The sequence below is a fragment of the Amblyraja radiata genome, chromosome 10, assembly GCF_010909765.2.
Source record: "Amblyraja radiata isolate CabotCenter1 chromosome 10, sAmbRad1.1.pri, whole genome shotgun sequence".
Classification (NCBI taxonomy): Eukaryota; Metazoa; Chordata; class Chondrichthyes; order Rajiformes; family Rajidae; genus Amblyraja; species Amblyraja radiata.
Window position 1 is genome coordinate 62,472,304 of NC_045965.1, and position 13,792 is coordinate 62,486,095.

The 13,792-nt window shown below is 47.5% G+C and overlaps 1 protein-coding gene across 2 annotated transcripts in view; it reads right to left on the reverse strand.

Moving 5' to 3' along the window:
• The window catches only part of zzz3 (zinc finger ZZ-type containing 3), a 137,598-nt gene that overhangs the window by 77,883 nt on the left and 45,923 nt on the right, over nt 1-13,792 (reverse strand). For both annotated transcript variants that reach the window (XM_033029034.1, XM_033029035.1), the window contains exon 2: nt 1,915-3,443. In XM_033029034.1, the coding sequence (XP_032884925.1) occupies nt 1,915-3,380 (1,466 nt within the window). In that variant the 5' untranslated portion in view covers nt 3,381-3,443. The remainder of the gene's footprint in view (nt 1-1,914; nt 3,444-13,792) is intronic.

Below are 13,792 nucleotides of genomic sequence, written 5' to 3' on the forward strand. Positions count from 1 at the left end.
TCATGAATAATCCTTTTCACGTCAGATTTTGAGTTCAATGTTGCCTGGCTATAAAGAGACACCTGCTCGCACTAATGCCAACAGCCAAACAAAGCACAGACCCATGAATACACAAGGGGCATGGCAACCATAGCAGGGCCATTCTTTGGCACGTGAACCAAATGTCACACACGTGACCAGATGTCATCGCTTAAAGTGATACTTTTTTTTTTTTTTTATCTCGTAAGAGATTCGTCTTATTTGTTGCTATTTTCCTACCTACAGAACGATAATGCACGTCTGCTGAAGATATGAACATTCTAGCTTATTAAAATTCACAGAGTTTGGAAGATAAAACCAGGTTATCAAAAGAATGCTTCCGGGTTTGGGGGGGGGTGGGGGGGGGGGGGGGGGTCACACACGTGACCGGTCATATTTGACCTCTGACCCTTAAACAAACATAACCTAGACATTTTTGCTCAATAAACTTCGAAAAAAAATATGAATCATATTTACAACACAAAACAATATACCTGTAATGCTTTCAGAAAAAGAAGAGACGTATTCCACAATTATTCATATGTTTGTTCACACACGTGACCAAGAATGGCCCAGCAAAGGTGGCTTTTAAAAAAAAATGTATTAAAAAAAAATTCAGATTCCCCACTGTAAAAAGGTACAAGAACTTCAAAAACATGACCACGAATTTGTTCACCCGTTTTCTCCAGGAAACGCATCTTTTTGCTAGCAAAACACTGAAATTCCCTCTGCAAAAAAATGCCATCTTATGCAGGAGGTCTTTGGGAAGTGAATCTGGCTCATGTACAGCTGAACGGAGCAATACTGCAGAACACCGAGGTCCACACTAATTATTCTGGGGATCTTAAAACATTTCAAACAGAAGATGAATATACCAGTAACAAATGGGCATGTGTTACACAATTGCAGAGTCAAAATAAGACAAGGAAATGGTTTCATAGTATTTTTTCGGCAGCCAAATACTTTCCAGTCAAGGTTATCTTCTCACCACAGTACATTCTGTGAGATAGAGGCTGCAGTGGATCCGTTTAAAAGCACGTTCTCCGCCACATCTTTGCAATCGAATACTTAGCTGCATTCAGTGGTCCTGTGAACATTGGCGCTATGTTCCATGTCACGTTGCCCCCAGCGATCTGCTATCCAAGCCACTGCATGCAGCCAGACACACCGGCAACATGCCCTATACTGTGCAAAAGAAGTCAGCAACATTTTATGTGTAGGAAGGAACTGCAGATGCCGGTTTAAACCGAAGATGGGACACGTAAAAGCTGGAGTGGCTCAGCTGGACAGATGGCATCTCTGGAGGGAAGGAATAGGTGACAATAGACAATAGGTGCAGGAGTAGGCCATTCGGCCCTTCCAGCCAGCACCGCCATTCAATGTGATCATGGCTGATCATCCCCAATCAGTACCCCGTTCCTGCCTTCTCCCCATATCCCCTGACTCCGCTATCTATGAGAGCCTTTCTCCAGAGATGCTGTCTGACCCGCTGAGTTACTCCAGCTTGATGTGCCTGCCTTCAGCAACATTTGAAGTCCTTCCCAACAACTCAGTGCATGTACAAGGGACATCTGCGCAGGAAGGAACTGCAGATGCTTGTTTACACCGAAGATATGGACGCAGAACGCCGGAGTAACTCAGTGGGACAAGCAGCGTCTCTGGAGAGAAGGAATGGGTGACGTTTCGGCCCGAGGCCCTCCTTCATGACCCATTCCTTCTCTCCAGAGATGCTGCCTGTCCCGCTGAGTTACTCCAGCTTTTTGTGTCCATAACACGATATCGTTTCCATTCAACCCGTGCTGCAGAAATGGGCAAAAGCCTAAAATGTTTTGTTTTTTTTTAAAAATAGGGGAACAAAAGAAAAACTGATGTCATGGTTACCATGGTTACACATACTCTTTGTTGTGCTTCAGTGCCACATGGTCTGATTCAAAGTAGTACACATCAGGCTCCTCGTCCTCTTCCTCCTCTCTAGACAGCTGGCTGCCATTCTCCCTGCTCGCAGGCAAGAGCCCTCTGTGCAGCCCGCGCTGTGCGGGCGAGTCGGGCAGGTCACCACCGCAGCAGCCGCCCCCCGCCTCGTCCGGCTCCCTTCCAGCTCGAGAGTCTCCCTCCTCCACTGTCGCACAGCGTTCCCTGTCCGCGGCCACCGCCGCTCCGGCGGGCGGCCCATAGTCGCCGCTGGGGTTGGGGAATTTATCCTCCCCCAGCCCGCAGTCCCGGGGGGACGAGCACGTCTTTTGAGGGCTGCCCTTGCCTGCGGCAGCCCTCCGGGGCGAAGTTCTCAGCGCGTACCTGTGCTCCTGCGACTCGAACGGGGAGTCGGGCGCGGCGGACGCCTCGGCCGCCCCCGCGAGGGGACCCACGTCCTGGGTCGTCGCGTCCGCGCCGCAACACTGCTCCTTCGACAGGGACGAACTGTACCCCACCACGTCGACCTCCTCCTCCGATTCCCTGATTTGCGACGGGTTCTCAGTGGCGGGCCGCTGCGACTGGCTGCCCGTGTGGCAGTCACTGACTGTCTCGCAGTCTTCCCACTGCGAGTCTCTAGAAGGCACATTGGTCTCTGAAGTGGCGGCCATCTTGCTGCCGTTCAGCAGCAGGGAATGGCCGCCAGAGTTAACGCTGACAGTGTCTGTGGGTAAAATGGGTGCACGCGTATCCACACGTTTTGGTTTATGGTTCAAATGAAGAGGTTCACACTCACTACGCTCCGAAGAGGCAGCAGCAGCAGCAGCAGCAGCAATATCTTTCTCATTGATCCCATTGGCAGCTTTGTGTGAAGATGCCTCCCTCAGCAGCAACGGGTCCTCGCGCCCGCCATCCAAGTCCTTCATCTTTTTGATCTCCCTTTTGTCACAATCATCCAGTAGAAGAAAGCGCCGGGCGCGCTTGAGCTGCGAGGAGTCACCATCGCTGTTGGGGGCCGGCCCCTTGCGCTCGAGGGGAGCCTTCTCGTTCCTAGCGGGGGGCGACGGGTCCTCCAGGCTGTCCGCGGGCTCCGAGCGCGAGCATCGCTTCACCCGCTTGAAGCCGGGCAACACCGGCTGGCAAATGTCCAGCAGCTTCTTCTCGTGGTTGTCCTTGTCCGAGCACAGCAGCCCCCTCTTCCTCGGGCTGGCCCACGGCTCCCGGGCGCCGTGCTGCCTGCACTCGCCGACCTTGCCGCTGTTGGCGCCCCTCGGCTGCGGCGTGGCTTCCTGCTTCTTTTTCGGCGATCGCGACCTCAACTGGGGGAGGGGGGAGGAGTCGTCAGGGTGGACTATGCTCCGGTTCCTCAGCGTTCGCCCGCAGAAGTTCTCGTCCAAACCGTTCGACCCAACTGACGACCTTGTGACGCGCTGGGATCTAAAAGCGGCCATGCTACAGGAAATTCCTAAAAGACCACCATCATGGCTCTCTCATGAGCACCAAGTGAAGGAAACCTTGAGAATACAAAAGAAAAGAGCAAATTAAGCTAGAGGCAGTAAACAAAATACATTGCATACAAACACCGCCTGAATGCACTTTGACTTTGCCTGGCCCGACATACTACAGATCCACCACCGATTTACCGACATCTTTGGTTCCAGAGCCTTTCTGCATTATCCATTTTGCCGGGTTCAACTGAGGTCACGGCCTCTGAGGGGACTTGAACGGTACTGGAACGGTCTGCCCAGGTTGCTGGGGGGCCGAGATAACGACCCGCAAAGTCAGCCCTGGAAGTCGACTAATTGAACGGATCGCTTGGCTCTGGCCCAGCCAGAGTTCCAGAACCCCGGGCCACAGGGGGGCAAATTCAACCCGCCGATCGGCCGCGGAAGTACCGATGAGGTCGGGATCGGCCTCATCACCTGGCCTCAGCACCACATTTTTGGGGGGACTTCCAGGGGGAGGGGGGGGGGGGGGGGGGGGGGGGAGGAGGGACTACAAGCTCGCTCTCGTAATTTTTTCCGGATTAAAGGAATGCCGGACCACCAGTTGCCTGAAAAATCAGTGGTGGACCTGTAGTCGGCCGTTTGGTTTTCAGCTATTTGCCCTTCAAGTGAAAGACTTCCACTGCAAAGCAGTTCCTGTCACAAGCGCGTGCTTTACCACAATACACATTAATCTCCTCCTACCTCAAGTACCACAGGAAAAGAGCAAAGCAGCGGAATTTTCTGGCTGGCAAAAGACAGCTACTTAAACAAGGAAGGCCAAAAGCTATGAGGAGCAGGCGCCAACATGGTGCTGAGGCCAAGATTGGTTCATCCATGTTACTGAATTGCTGAACATGCTTGCGGAGACAACTGGTTTACTAATGCTCCTGTTTCTTCTTTACTTCAGGTATTCCTGCTACTTAAATCGGTGTTATTCACAATTTCTTACCTGATAATTCCAGCATTTCACTTTGGTAAGAAGTACCATGTCATAGTCATACAGCGTGGAAACAAGCCCTTCGGCACAACTTGCCCACACCCGCCAACATGTCCCATCCCACTTGCCAGCGTTTGGCCCAAATCCCTCTAAACCTGTCCTATCCACGTACCTGTCTGATTGTTTCTTAAACGTTGTGACAGTCCGTGCCTCAACTATCTCCTCCGGCAGCTCGTTCCATGCACCCACTACCCGTTGTGTGAAAAAGTTACCCCTCCAGATTCCTATAAAATCTTTTCCCCCCTCACGTTAAACCTATGCCCTCTGGTTCTCGATTCTCCTACTCTGGGTAGGAGACTGCGTGCGTCTTATCCCCATCTATTCCAGTCGTGTCTGGAAAATCCCATCAACTACATACGTCTGCATGGTATAGGGTCGGTCATTCTTCTCGTCGAATGTTTCTTGGATATGTTCGTGGAAACACAGTCATGACTCCCTTGTTCTTGCTACAGTTCTGGAGGTTTAAATTTACTATCCGTACAGCGCTGTCGTACAGAAGGAAAAAAATGTGTTATCCTCAAAATGGAAAACAGAAGAGTTCCATTCTGTCTAGGATACCATGCTCCTGACAGCACTTTCTGAGAAACATCCATTTTGACATGTAGGCTTTTCTCTTCTACGCAGCAGACTGCACAAATATGAAAGAGCGGAGGACAGAATATCCATGTTTCCACAGACAGGTCCAACTAACATTCAACAAGAATGACGATCGACTATATTTCATGTCAACAGTGGAAGCTAAAGCAGTAACGTGAATTTCGCTGGATATATGCGACTTATTCCAAAGTACTTTACAGAAGTTATAAAAGGTGGGAGATCAGGACTAACACTATTTGAAGTGGTGCGAATGACTGAAGAAATGGATAAAACTGGAAGAGGAGTAGATCAGTTGTTCCCACAAACCTGCACCCCGTCATTCAGTGGGCTGATCCAATCCTGGCCTCAGCACTACATATCCTCCCAACCTCATAGCACCCCCTGTCTTGCCATCCTTCCCCTCACCTTAGTTGTCCCACCAGTTGCACTCTCGTCCTGGTGAGTTTAATTGTCTGTATAACTCGTTCCCACCTATCCCACCAGCCAACAATGGACCATTGTGGGCTCCACATTTCCTTGATCAGCTTTACTTTTTGCATATCTTTCATTCATTTGTTCCATATCTCTACACCACCGTCGAAGGGCCGAATGGCCTATTCCTGCACCTATTGTCTATATCTCTCGTTTCCCTTTCCCCTGACTCTGTCTGAAGAAGGGTCTTTGACCCGAAAAGTCACCTATTCCTTTCCTCCAGGCATGTTGCCTGACCCATTGAGTTACTCCAGCTTTTTGTGTCTATCTTCTTGTTCTCCCCGTCTTCCTCGGCTACTCCGGTTTCCTCCCACACTTCAAAGACGTACAAGCTTGTAGGTCAATTTGGCTTCGATAAAAATTGTAAATTGTCCCTCGTGAGTAGGATAGTGCTAGTGTACGGGGATCGCTGGTCGGCGAGGACTCGGCGGGCCGAAGGGCCTGTTTCCGCGCTACAACTCTAAACTATGCTAAACTCTTAGAAATCTTACACTTCACCAGTTCTACGGTGGAGAGAATACTGACTGATTGCATGAGTGATTGGAGAGCGCAGAAAGGAAGGGATCTAGAGAGAGCATTGCCTAAAGAATGCAACTAAAATCAAAAACCCACACCATCCTCTCATCACTGCTACCATCAGGAAGGTGGCCACAGGAGCTTGTGAACCTTTACAGGCAGGTTCAAGATCAGCTTTACCCTCCTCCTCCTCCCCCATCCCTTGGAATGGAATACTTTATTGTCACATGCCTTCTGTGGCAGAGAATTCCACAGATTCACAACTCTCCGGGTGGAAAAGCTTTTCCTCATCTCAGTCCTAAATGGCCTAGCCCTTATTCTTAAACTGTGTGGCCCCTGGTTCTGGACTCCCTTAACATCGGGATTTTTTTTACTGCACCCAGCCTGTCCAGTCCCTTAAGAGTTTTATATGTTCCTGTAAGATACCCTTTCATCCTTCTAAATTCCACTGAATACAAGCCCAGTCGATCCATTTTTCCCATCGTATGTCAGTCCCGCCATCCCGGGAATCAACCTTGTGAACCTACTCTGCACTCCCTCAATAGCAAGTATGTCCTTCCTCAAATTAGGAGACCAAAACTGCACACAGTACTCCAGGTGCGGTCTCACCAGGGCCCTGCGCAAATGCAGTAGGACTTCCTTGCTCCTAAACTCAAATGCTCTCGCTATGAAGGCCAACGTGCCATTTGCTTTCTTCACTGCCTGCTGTACCTGCCTGCTTACTTTCAGACACCACATACAGCCACCACATACAGCGCTTGCAAAGTTACAAAGTGCCCCCGCCGGCTCTTCCTTTGTTCTCCCCCACAGCGGTTCCCCCACACTGGGTTCTCCTTTGTTCTCCACCCCCCCCCCCCCCCCCCCCCCCCACGATGGATCCTCCAAAGTTCATTGCTCTTCCCCTTCTCTCTTCCATCCCTTATTAACCAGCAGGTGCTTGAACCAGCCAGACAGAACCCGAACCACATTCCAATCTCAGCACCGAACTGCTGTGGACTTTGCACTGTGTACTTTAGCTTGCACTATCATGGAATAATTGTTGTATATTTATCTGTTGTACGGTTGTGTTTATTAATGTGCCTGTAAAACTGCAGCAAGTGTTTCATGGTTATATCCACTAGGAACGGAACAATTGGGCATCATTCCATCAGCTTTGCCAATTACTTGCTGTGCCTCATGCTCACTTTTTGGTTTCATGCACTGGGACTCATTCCTTCGTACTATATCATGTTGTCATCACAGAGTGATACAGTGTGGAAACAGGTGCTTTGGCCCAACATGCCCACACTGACTACCGTACCCCATCTACACTAGTCCCACCCGCCTGCGTTTGGCCCATATCCCTCCAAACCTGTCCTGTCCCTGTACCTGTCTAAATGTCTCTTAAACGTTGCGATAGTCCCAGCCTCAATGACCTCCTCCGGCAGCTCGTTCCATACACCCACCATCACCATTTGGGTAAAAATTGTACTCCTCAGGTTCCTCTTCCCCCCTCAGCTTAAACCAATGTCCTCTGGCTCTCGATTCCCCTACTCTGGGCAAGAGAATTGGGCGTTTACCCGATCTATTCCTCTCATGATTTTGTACATCTCATGAGAGTCTTTAGTTAATTAATTGTATTTTCATTCTTTCTTCCAAAATGGATAATCTCACATTTTCCCCACATTATATTCCATTTGTCTTCTTATATCTCATCAAAGACCCACACCATCCTGGCCACACACTCATCTCCCTGCTACCTTCAGGTAGAAGGTACAGGAGCCTGAAGACTGCAACGACCAGGTTCAGGAATAGCTACTTCCCCATTAATAACCCATTATCTGTCATTTTGCACTTTATCAGTTTATTTATTCATGTGTTTTGTAGTCAATGCCTATTATGTTCTGTGTGCTGAAGCAAAGCAAGAGTTTCATTGTCCTATCAGGGACACATGACAATAAACTTGAACTTGTACTATAGCCAATTTCCCTAATCAATACCATTTACAGACTCCTCCTTGCTAATCCATCTACCTTTATGTCATGGAGTAACTCAGCGGGTGAGGCAGCATCTCTGGAGAGAAGGAACGGGTGACGTTTCGGGTCAAGACCCTTCATTAGACCCGAAACGTTGTCCATTCCTTCTCTCCAGAGATGCTGCCTCACCCGCTGAGTTACTCCAGCATTTTGCGTCTACCTTCGATTTAAATCAGCATCTGCCGTTTTTTCTTACATACTTCTTATATATTTATATCATCATCAATTTTGTCTGTCGGATACTTGGTCCCTTCATCCGAGTCATTAATACAGCTTAAAAGCAATGGAGGTCCGAGAACTCAACTACTTACTGAATGCGGATCCAAAAATAACCCATTTATCCCAATTCTCTAGTTTCTGTTAATTAGCCGTGGCCTTATCCTTGCCAACATTATTATTAATTATCCTGTATGCGCAGTGGTAATTTATCCAATACCTTTTAGAAATTCAAATGCACAGCATCTAATGCTTCCCCTTTCTCCAGTCTATATGGTACATCCTCAAAGAACGTCAGAAAACAGCTTTGTCTCGGAATCACAGTGACATAGCGGTAAAGCTGCTGCCTCACAGCGCCAGAGACCTAGGTTCGATCATAACCACGGGTGCTGTCTGCACAGAGTTTGTACATTCTCCCTGTGACCATGTGGGTTTTCTCTGGGTGCTCCAGTTTCCTCCCACACTCCAAAGACATACAGGTTTGTAGGTTCATTGGCTTTGGTAAAATTGTAAATTGTCCCCAGTATGCAGGATAGTGTCGGTGGCTGGGGTGATCGCGGGTCAGTGTTGTCTCGGTGGGCTTTCTATTTGATCTTGTTGACCTACAACTCCGTGCTTTTATAACTTCTTGGTTTGATATTTTTAATTCCGCAAACTAAGAAGTATTAATCTCAACCACAAAAGTTCCAACAGTCTCAAAGGAAAAAAAATATTCGCTAGCCTAGACTTGAATTCCTTCCTTTAGGGCCTGTCCCACTGCACGAGGTAATTCACGAGCTCTCCCGAGTTTTAAAAAAAACAACTCGTGGTAAGCACGTAGAATGTACGTAGCGGGTATGTCGGAGTTCGGGACATCTCTTAGCGGCTCGTAATGCTATCGGCAGGTACTCAGGAAGACTCGTGTCTGTTGAAAAATGTCCACGAGAGCCCCGAGTACCTACGAGCGGCCATTACCGTAATTCTCCGAGTTCGAAACTCGGGAGAATTCTTTAATTACCTCGTACAGTGGGACAGCCCCTTTAGAAAGTAGACCCTGCCTCACACAAAGCAGCATTTCGAAAAAGTAGCAATTGTCTGTAATTTAAGAAATGGCACGTATGTTAAACAATTTTGTTTCACCTCGATCCAAGATACTAACTCTGAAGACAGTGGCTCCTTTCTATACTACAATTACCAATGACTCTTCATGACCTCACTAAGCTAACTATGACTCGTATGTGGATTGGAGATGTTAAATTCCTGGACTGGTAATTACTGAAGATCAACTAACTTTCATTTGTTAACATATCCTTTGCAAGAGGCTCAATGGAACACATTTGGCCAATATTTTTCATCTCGTGGTGTCAGTTGTACCACTCTTGCCTCATGAAGTACAGATTCAGATCTCACTCCAGAGACAGTATTGCAGGATCAGCTTTTCAGATGAAATCGTAATGGGTCTTTTAAACTCGGATGAAGAAAGACTGGATAGACTTGGCTTATACTCGCTAGAAATTAGGAGATTGAGAGGGGATTTTATAGAAACGTACAAAATTCTTATGGGGTTGGACAGGCTAGATGCAGGAAGATTGTTCCCGATGTTGGGGAAGTCCAGGACAAGGGGTCACAGCTTAAGGATAAGGGGGAAATCCTTTAGGACCGAGATGAGAAGAAACTTTTTCACACAGAGAGTGGTGAATCTCTGGAACTCTCTGCCACAGAGGGTAGTTGAGGCCAGTTCATTGGCTATATTTAAGAGGGAGTTAGATGTGGCCCTTGTGGCTAAAGGGATCAGGGGGTATGGAGAGAAGGCAGGTACGGGATACTGAGTTGGATGATCAGCCATGAGCATATTGAATGGCGGTGCAGGCTCGAAGGGCCGAATGGCCTACTCCTGCACCTATTTTCTATGTATCTATGTATCTATACTCAAATCCTTTTGCTATGAATGCTAACATACCATTCGCTTTCTTCACTGCCTGCTGCACCTGCATGCCTACTTTCAATGACTGGTGTACCATGACACCATGATATACTGCAATACCTTCAAATAGATATGTCTTGATCATTGGCTATAGGGAAAAATGGGTGATAATTAGCCAGGATTTTGCCATAAATGCCTTTTCATGCCTTTTCTGATTATTTCAGGAAGATAATGCCTTTTTCACGAGCGAGTGCCTAAATCTGCCTTTTATGCCGTTTTAACGTAACTTACAAGAAAATTTACACCACCAGGGTGAAACCCGGCTGTAATTGGGTGTTAAGTGGTGATAGGAGAGGGGTGCGTGGGAAAGGGTCCAGTCTTTTCAAACTGGAGTCAAGCTGTGAGTAGGTGTGAAGTGTTGGTTAGGGATGGGGTGTGGGGGTACCAGGGTTAAGTTTCTGTTTATCGAACCTGCAGTAGAACTCGTTCAGGTCGTTGGTCAGCTCACGATTGTCCAAGGAGCGTAGCTTGTGATTTCTTGCAAGCCCTTCCACACTGAAGAAGTTTCATTTGCTGAGAACTTGCTCCTCAACTTCTCAGAGTACCTTTCCTTGGCAGCTCTGATTCCTCTTCTTAGCTTGTACTTGGCCTGCCTGTCGAGGTCTGCATCCCCGCTCCTGTAGAATCTACCCCTGCAAGCGTCAAAATGCCTAACGTCAAGTCAACGCCTTGTAAAAAACGGAACGATTTGGTGAGAGTGTACAGGTGTGATATATTCTCTACAGACAACTGTGTGCTGTTTTGCAAAGCAAACCGTTGTGCTGTTTTGCAAAGCATGTGAGAAAGCAGTGAATCATGAGAAGAAATATTTCGTCTCCCAGCATGTACAGACAGCTAAACACAAGTCGGCGGAGAAACTGAAGGTAGGAAATACGCAAGCTTATCTCCCTCATACATTTACTGCTGGCTCCAGTCGCAAATCTGAGTTTTTGAGTGATCTGTGTAAAGCATTCATTGATACTAGAATTCCACTGTGGAAATTGGAAAACAAATCTCTCAGGGTTTTTTTAAGGAAATACACAGAGGAACGTATACCAAGCCAGTCATCATTACCGAAAAGTTATGTTGACAGCAACTTCAACATTGTTGTGCAGAAAATTAGAGATGAAGTTGCATGCAACAAAATATGGATCTCAATAGGCAAGGCAACTGATGCTGTGGGGAGATATGTTGCCAATGTGGTCATTGGTACATTGGAGGCAGGTCAACCATCAAAGGAGTATCTCTTGACATCGGAAGTATTGGAGAAGTCAAAGAGCTCAACTATTACTCGGTTGTTTACATCTTCACTTGCTGTACTTTGTACTTAAAGTTCCTGGCGATATAGGTAAAGACATACAAGGAAAATGTGAGAGGGTGATTTTAGCTAACAAGATCTTGAAGAAATACAAAACATAGCTAAATTTCTCAAAGGTAGTTGTAATGCACAAGATATCGACATGAATGTAGAGTTCGTAGCTTGTTTCAGGTATGCACCAGTGACCTCAGCTGGGGTAGAAATAAGTTTTTACAACTGCAGCATATTCTGTCTGACAGACGGTATAGTTTAACACCAGATAATTTGAAAAAATGCTGGTAGTTATGTGCAACCAGGCAACTTTGGTCATTTAATGTAGTATACCTTTAAATTATCATTTTTAACCATATTTTGGTGGTGGAAATAAATGCCCTTTTATGCCTTTTTTGCCAATAAGTGCCTTTTTCATGCCATTTTTGCCTGCCTATTTCAGAGATTTTTAGCGCCTAAACATCCTGGCTCTAGTGATAACAGACCATGGTAAAAGACCACAGCATACAAATAAAATCTCCAAAACTACTGAAAGATGACTGAGAAACTCCTGCAAAAAACACTCTACAAAGTCTGCAGCATGGTTCATATTGAACTAGAAGCCAAAAAAATGTATTAGGCAGCAGCTGCTCATGGTCTATGATACGATACAAACATTATTTAACCCAGGAGGGAAATTGGTCTGCCAACAATCATAAAGCAACAAGATACACAAAACATGAAATTAAAGTGACGAGCGATACGTCCAGGATTGCGGATGTGCAAAGATTGGGGGGGGGGGGGGGGGGGGGGGAGTCAGTCTACCCCACAACAGAAGGGGGGGGGGGGGGGGAGGAGTTGTACAGTTTGATAGCCACAGGGAAGAAGCATCTCTGTGGCGTTCTGTGCTGCATCTTGGTGGAACCAGTCTGTTGCTGAAGGTGCTCCTCAGGTTGGCCAGTGTGTCACGGAGGGGGTGAGCTGTATTGTCCAGGATGCTCTGCAGTTTGAGGAGCATCCTCCCCAAGACCGTCTCCAGTCAATCCAACACTGTCCCTAATGCTATTTAATTGAGCTACATAAACAAAGGCTGGAAACACCTTTTCATCTCACAGTGGTATTAGAATTATTTTTGCAGCTTATTACTGATTTTATTGCCGAATCAATCAACCTTTATATGACAAATAATTCAATTTGTTTCATTTTACAGGATGCAGACTAGTCATGATTACCTACAACCAAGGTAACATTTGGTTAAAACACAGTATCACTGCAGATGTTTTAGTTTTAGAGATACAGAGCGGAAACATGCCCTTCGGCCCACACCGACCAGCGATCCCCGCACACTTAAGGACTTACGTGTCCTTGGCCCGCAAATTACGCGACCTCGAGATCGCGTTGAGCCGCGACGGTCGGGCACGATTACATGCGTACGCACAGCCGTCTGGAGCGCGTGACGTCATTTGAAGATGGACACAAAGCTGGAGTAACTCAGCTGGACCGGCAGCTTCGCTGGAGAGAAGCAATGGGTGATGTTTTGTGTCGAGACTCTTCTTCAGTCTGAAAAGAACGGTCTTGACCCGAAACGTCAACCATTGCTTCTCTCCAGAGATGCTGCCGGTCCCACTGAGTTACTCCTGCATTTTGTGTCTATCTTCAATTTTCTTGGCCCCGCTCTGGGAGTAGAAGTGGTGGCGGATCAGGACCGCAACGGCCGTGAGCCCCAGGCCGAGTTCAGCGATCGTTTGCCTGCTTCTGCTGCTGTTGGAGGTGAGACGTTGCGTCGCGCCAGGGTTTTGGGCCTGTCCCACTTTGGCCGTCAGTTCCGCGACAGGCCGTTGACGCGCGAAGATTTATTTCCCTACAAAAATTTCGGAGCCCCGCTCGATGTCGCGCACAACTACATACCCCTCCGTGCTTCTAAGTGGGACCGGCCCCTTAGTAATTTGCGTGCTAAGGACACGTAAGTGGGACAGGCCCTTAACAGTATCCTACACGCATTAGGGACAATCTACAATTATACAAAGCCAATTAACCTACAAACCTGGACAACTTTGGAGTGGTGGGAGCAAACCAGAGATCCCGGAGAAAACCCACGCAGGTCACGGGGAGAAGGTACAAACTCTGTAGAGACAGCACTGTAGTCAGGATCAAACCTGGGTCTCCGGCGCTGCATTCGCTGTAAGGCAGCAATTCTACCGCTGCTCCACCGTGCCGCCCTTTGGTTTGGTGCAATGGAAAATATACTTGTATCTTAAATGAATGAACATTACTGAAAGTATTACTGCTGATGCACTTATTATGGAACAATTTGGCAACAGCAATAACCAGTGA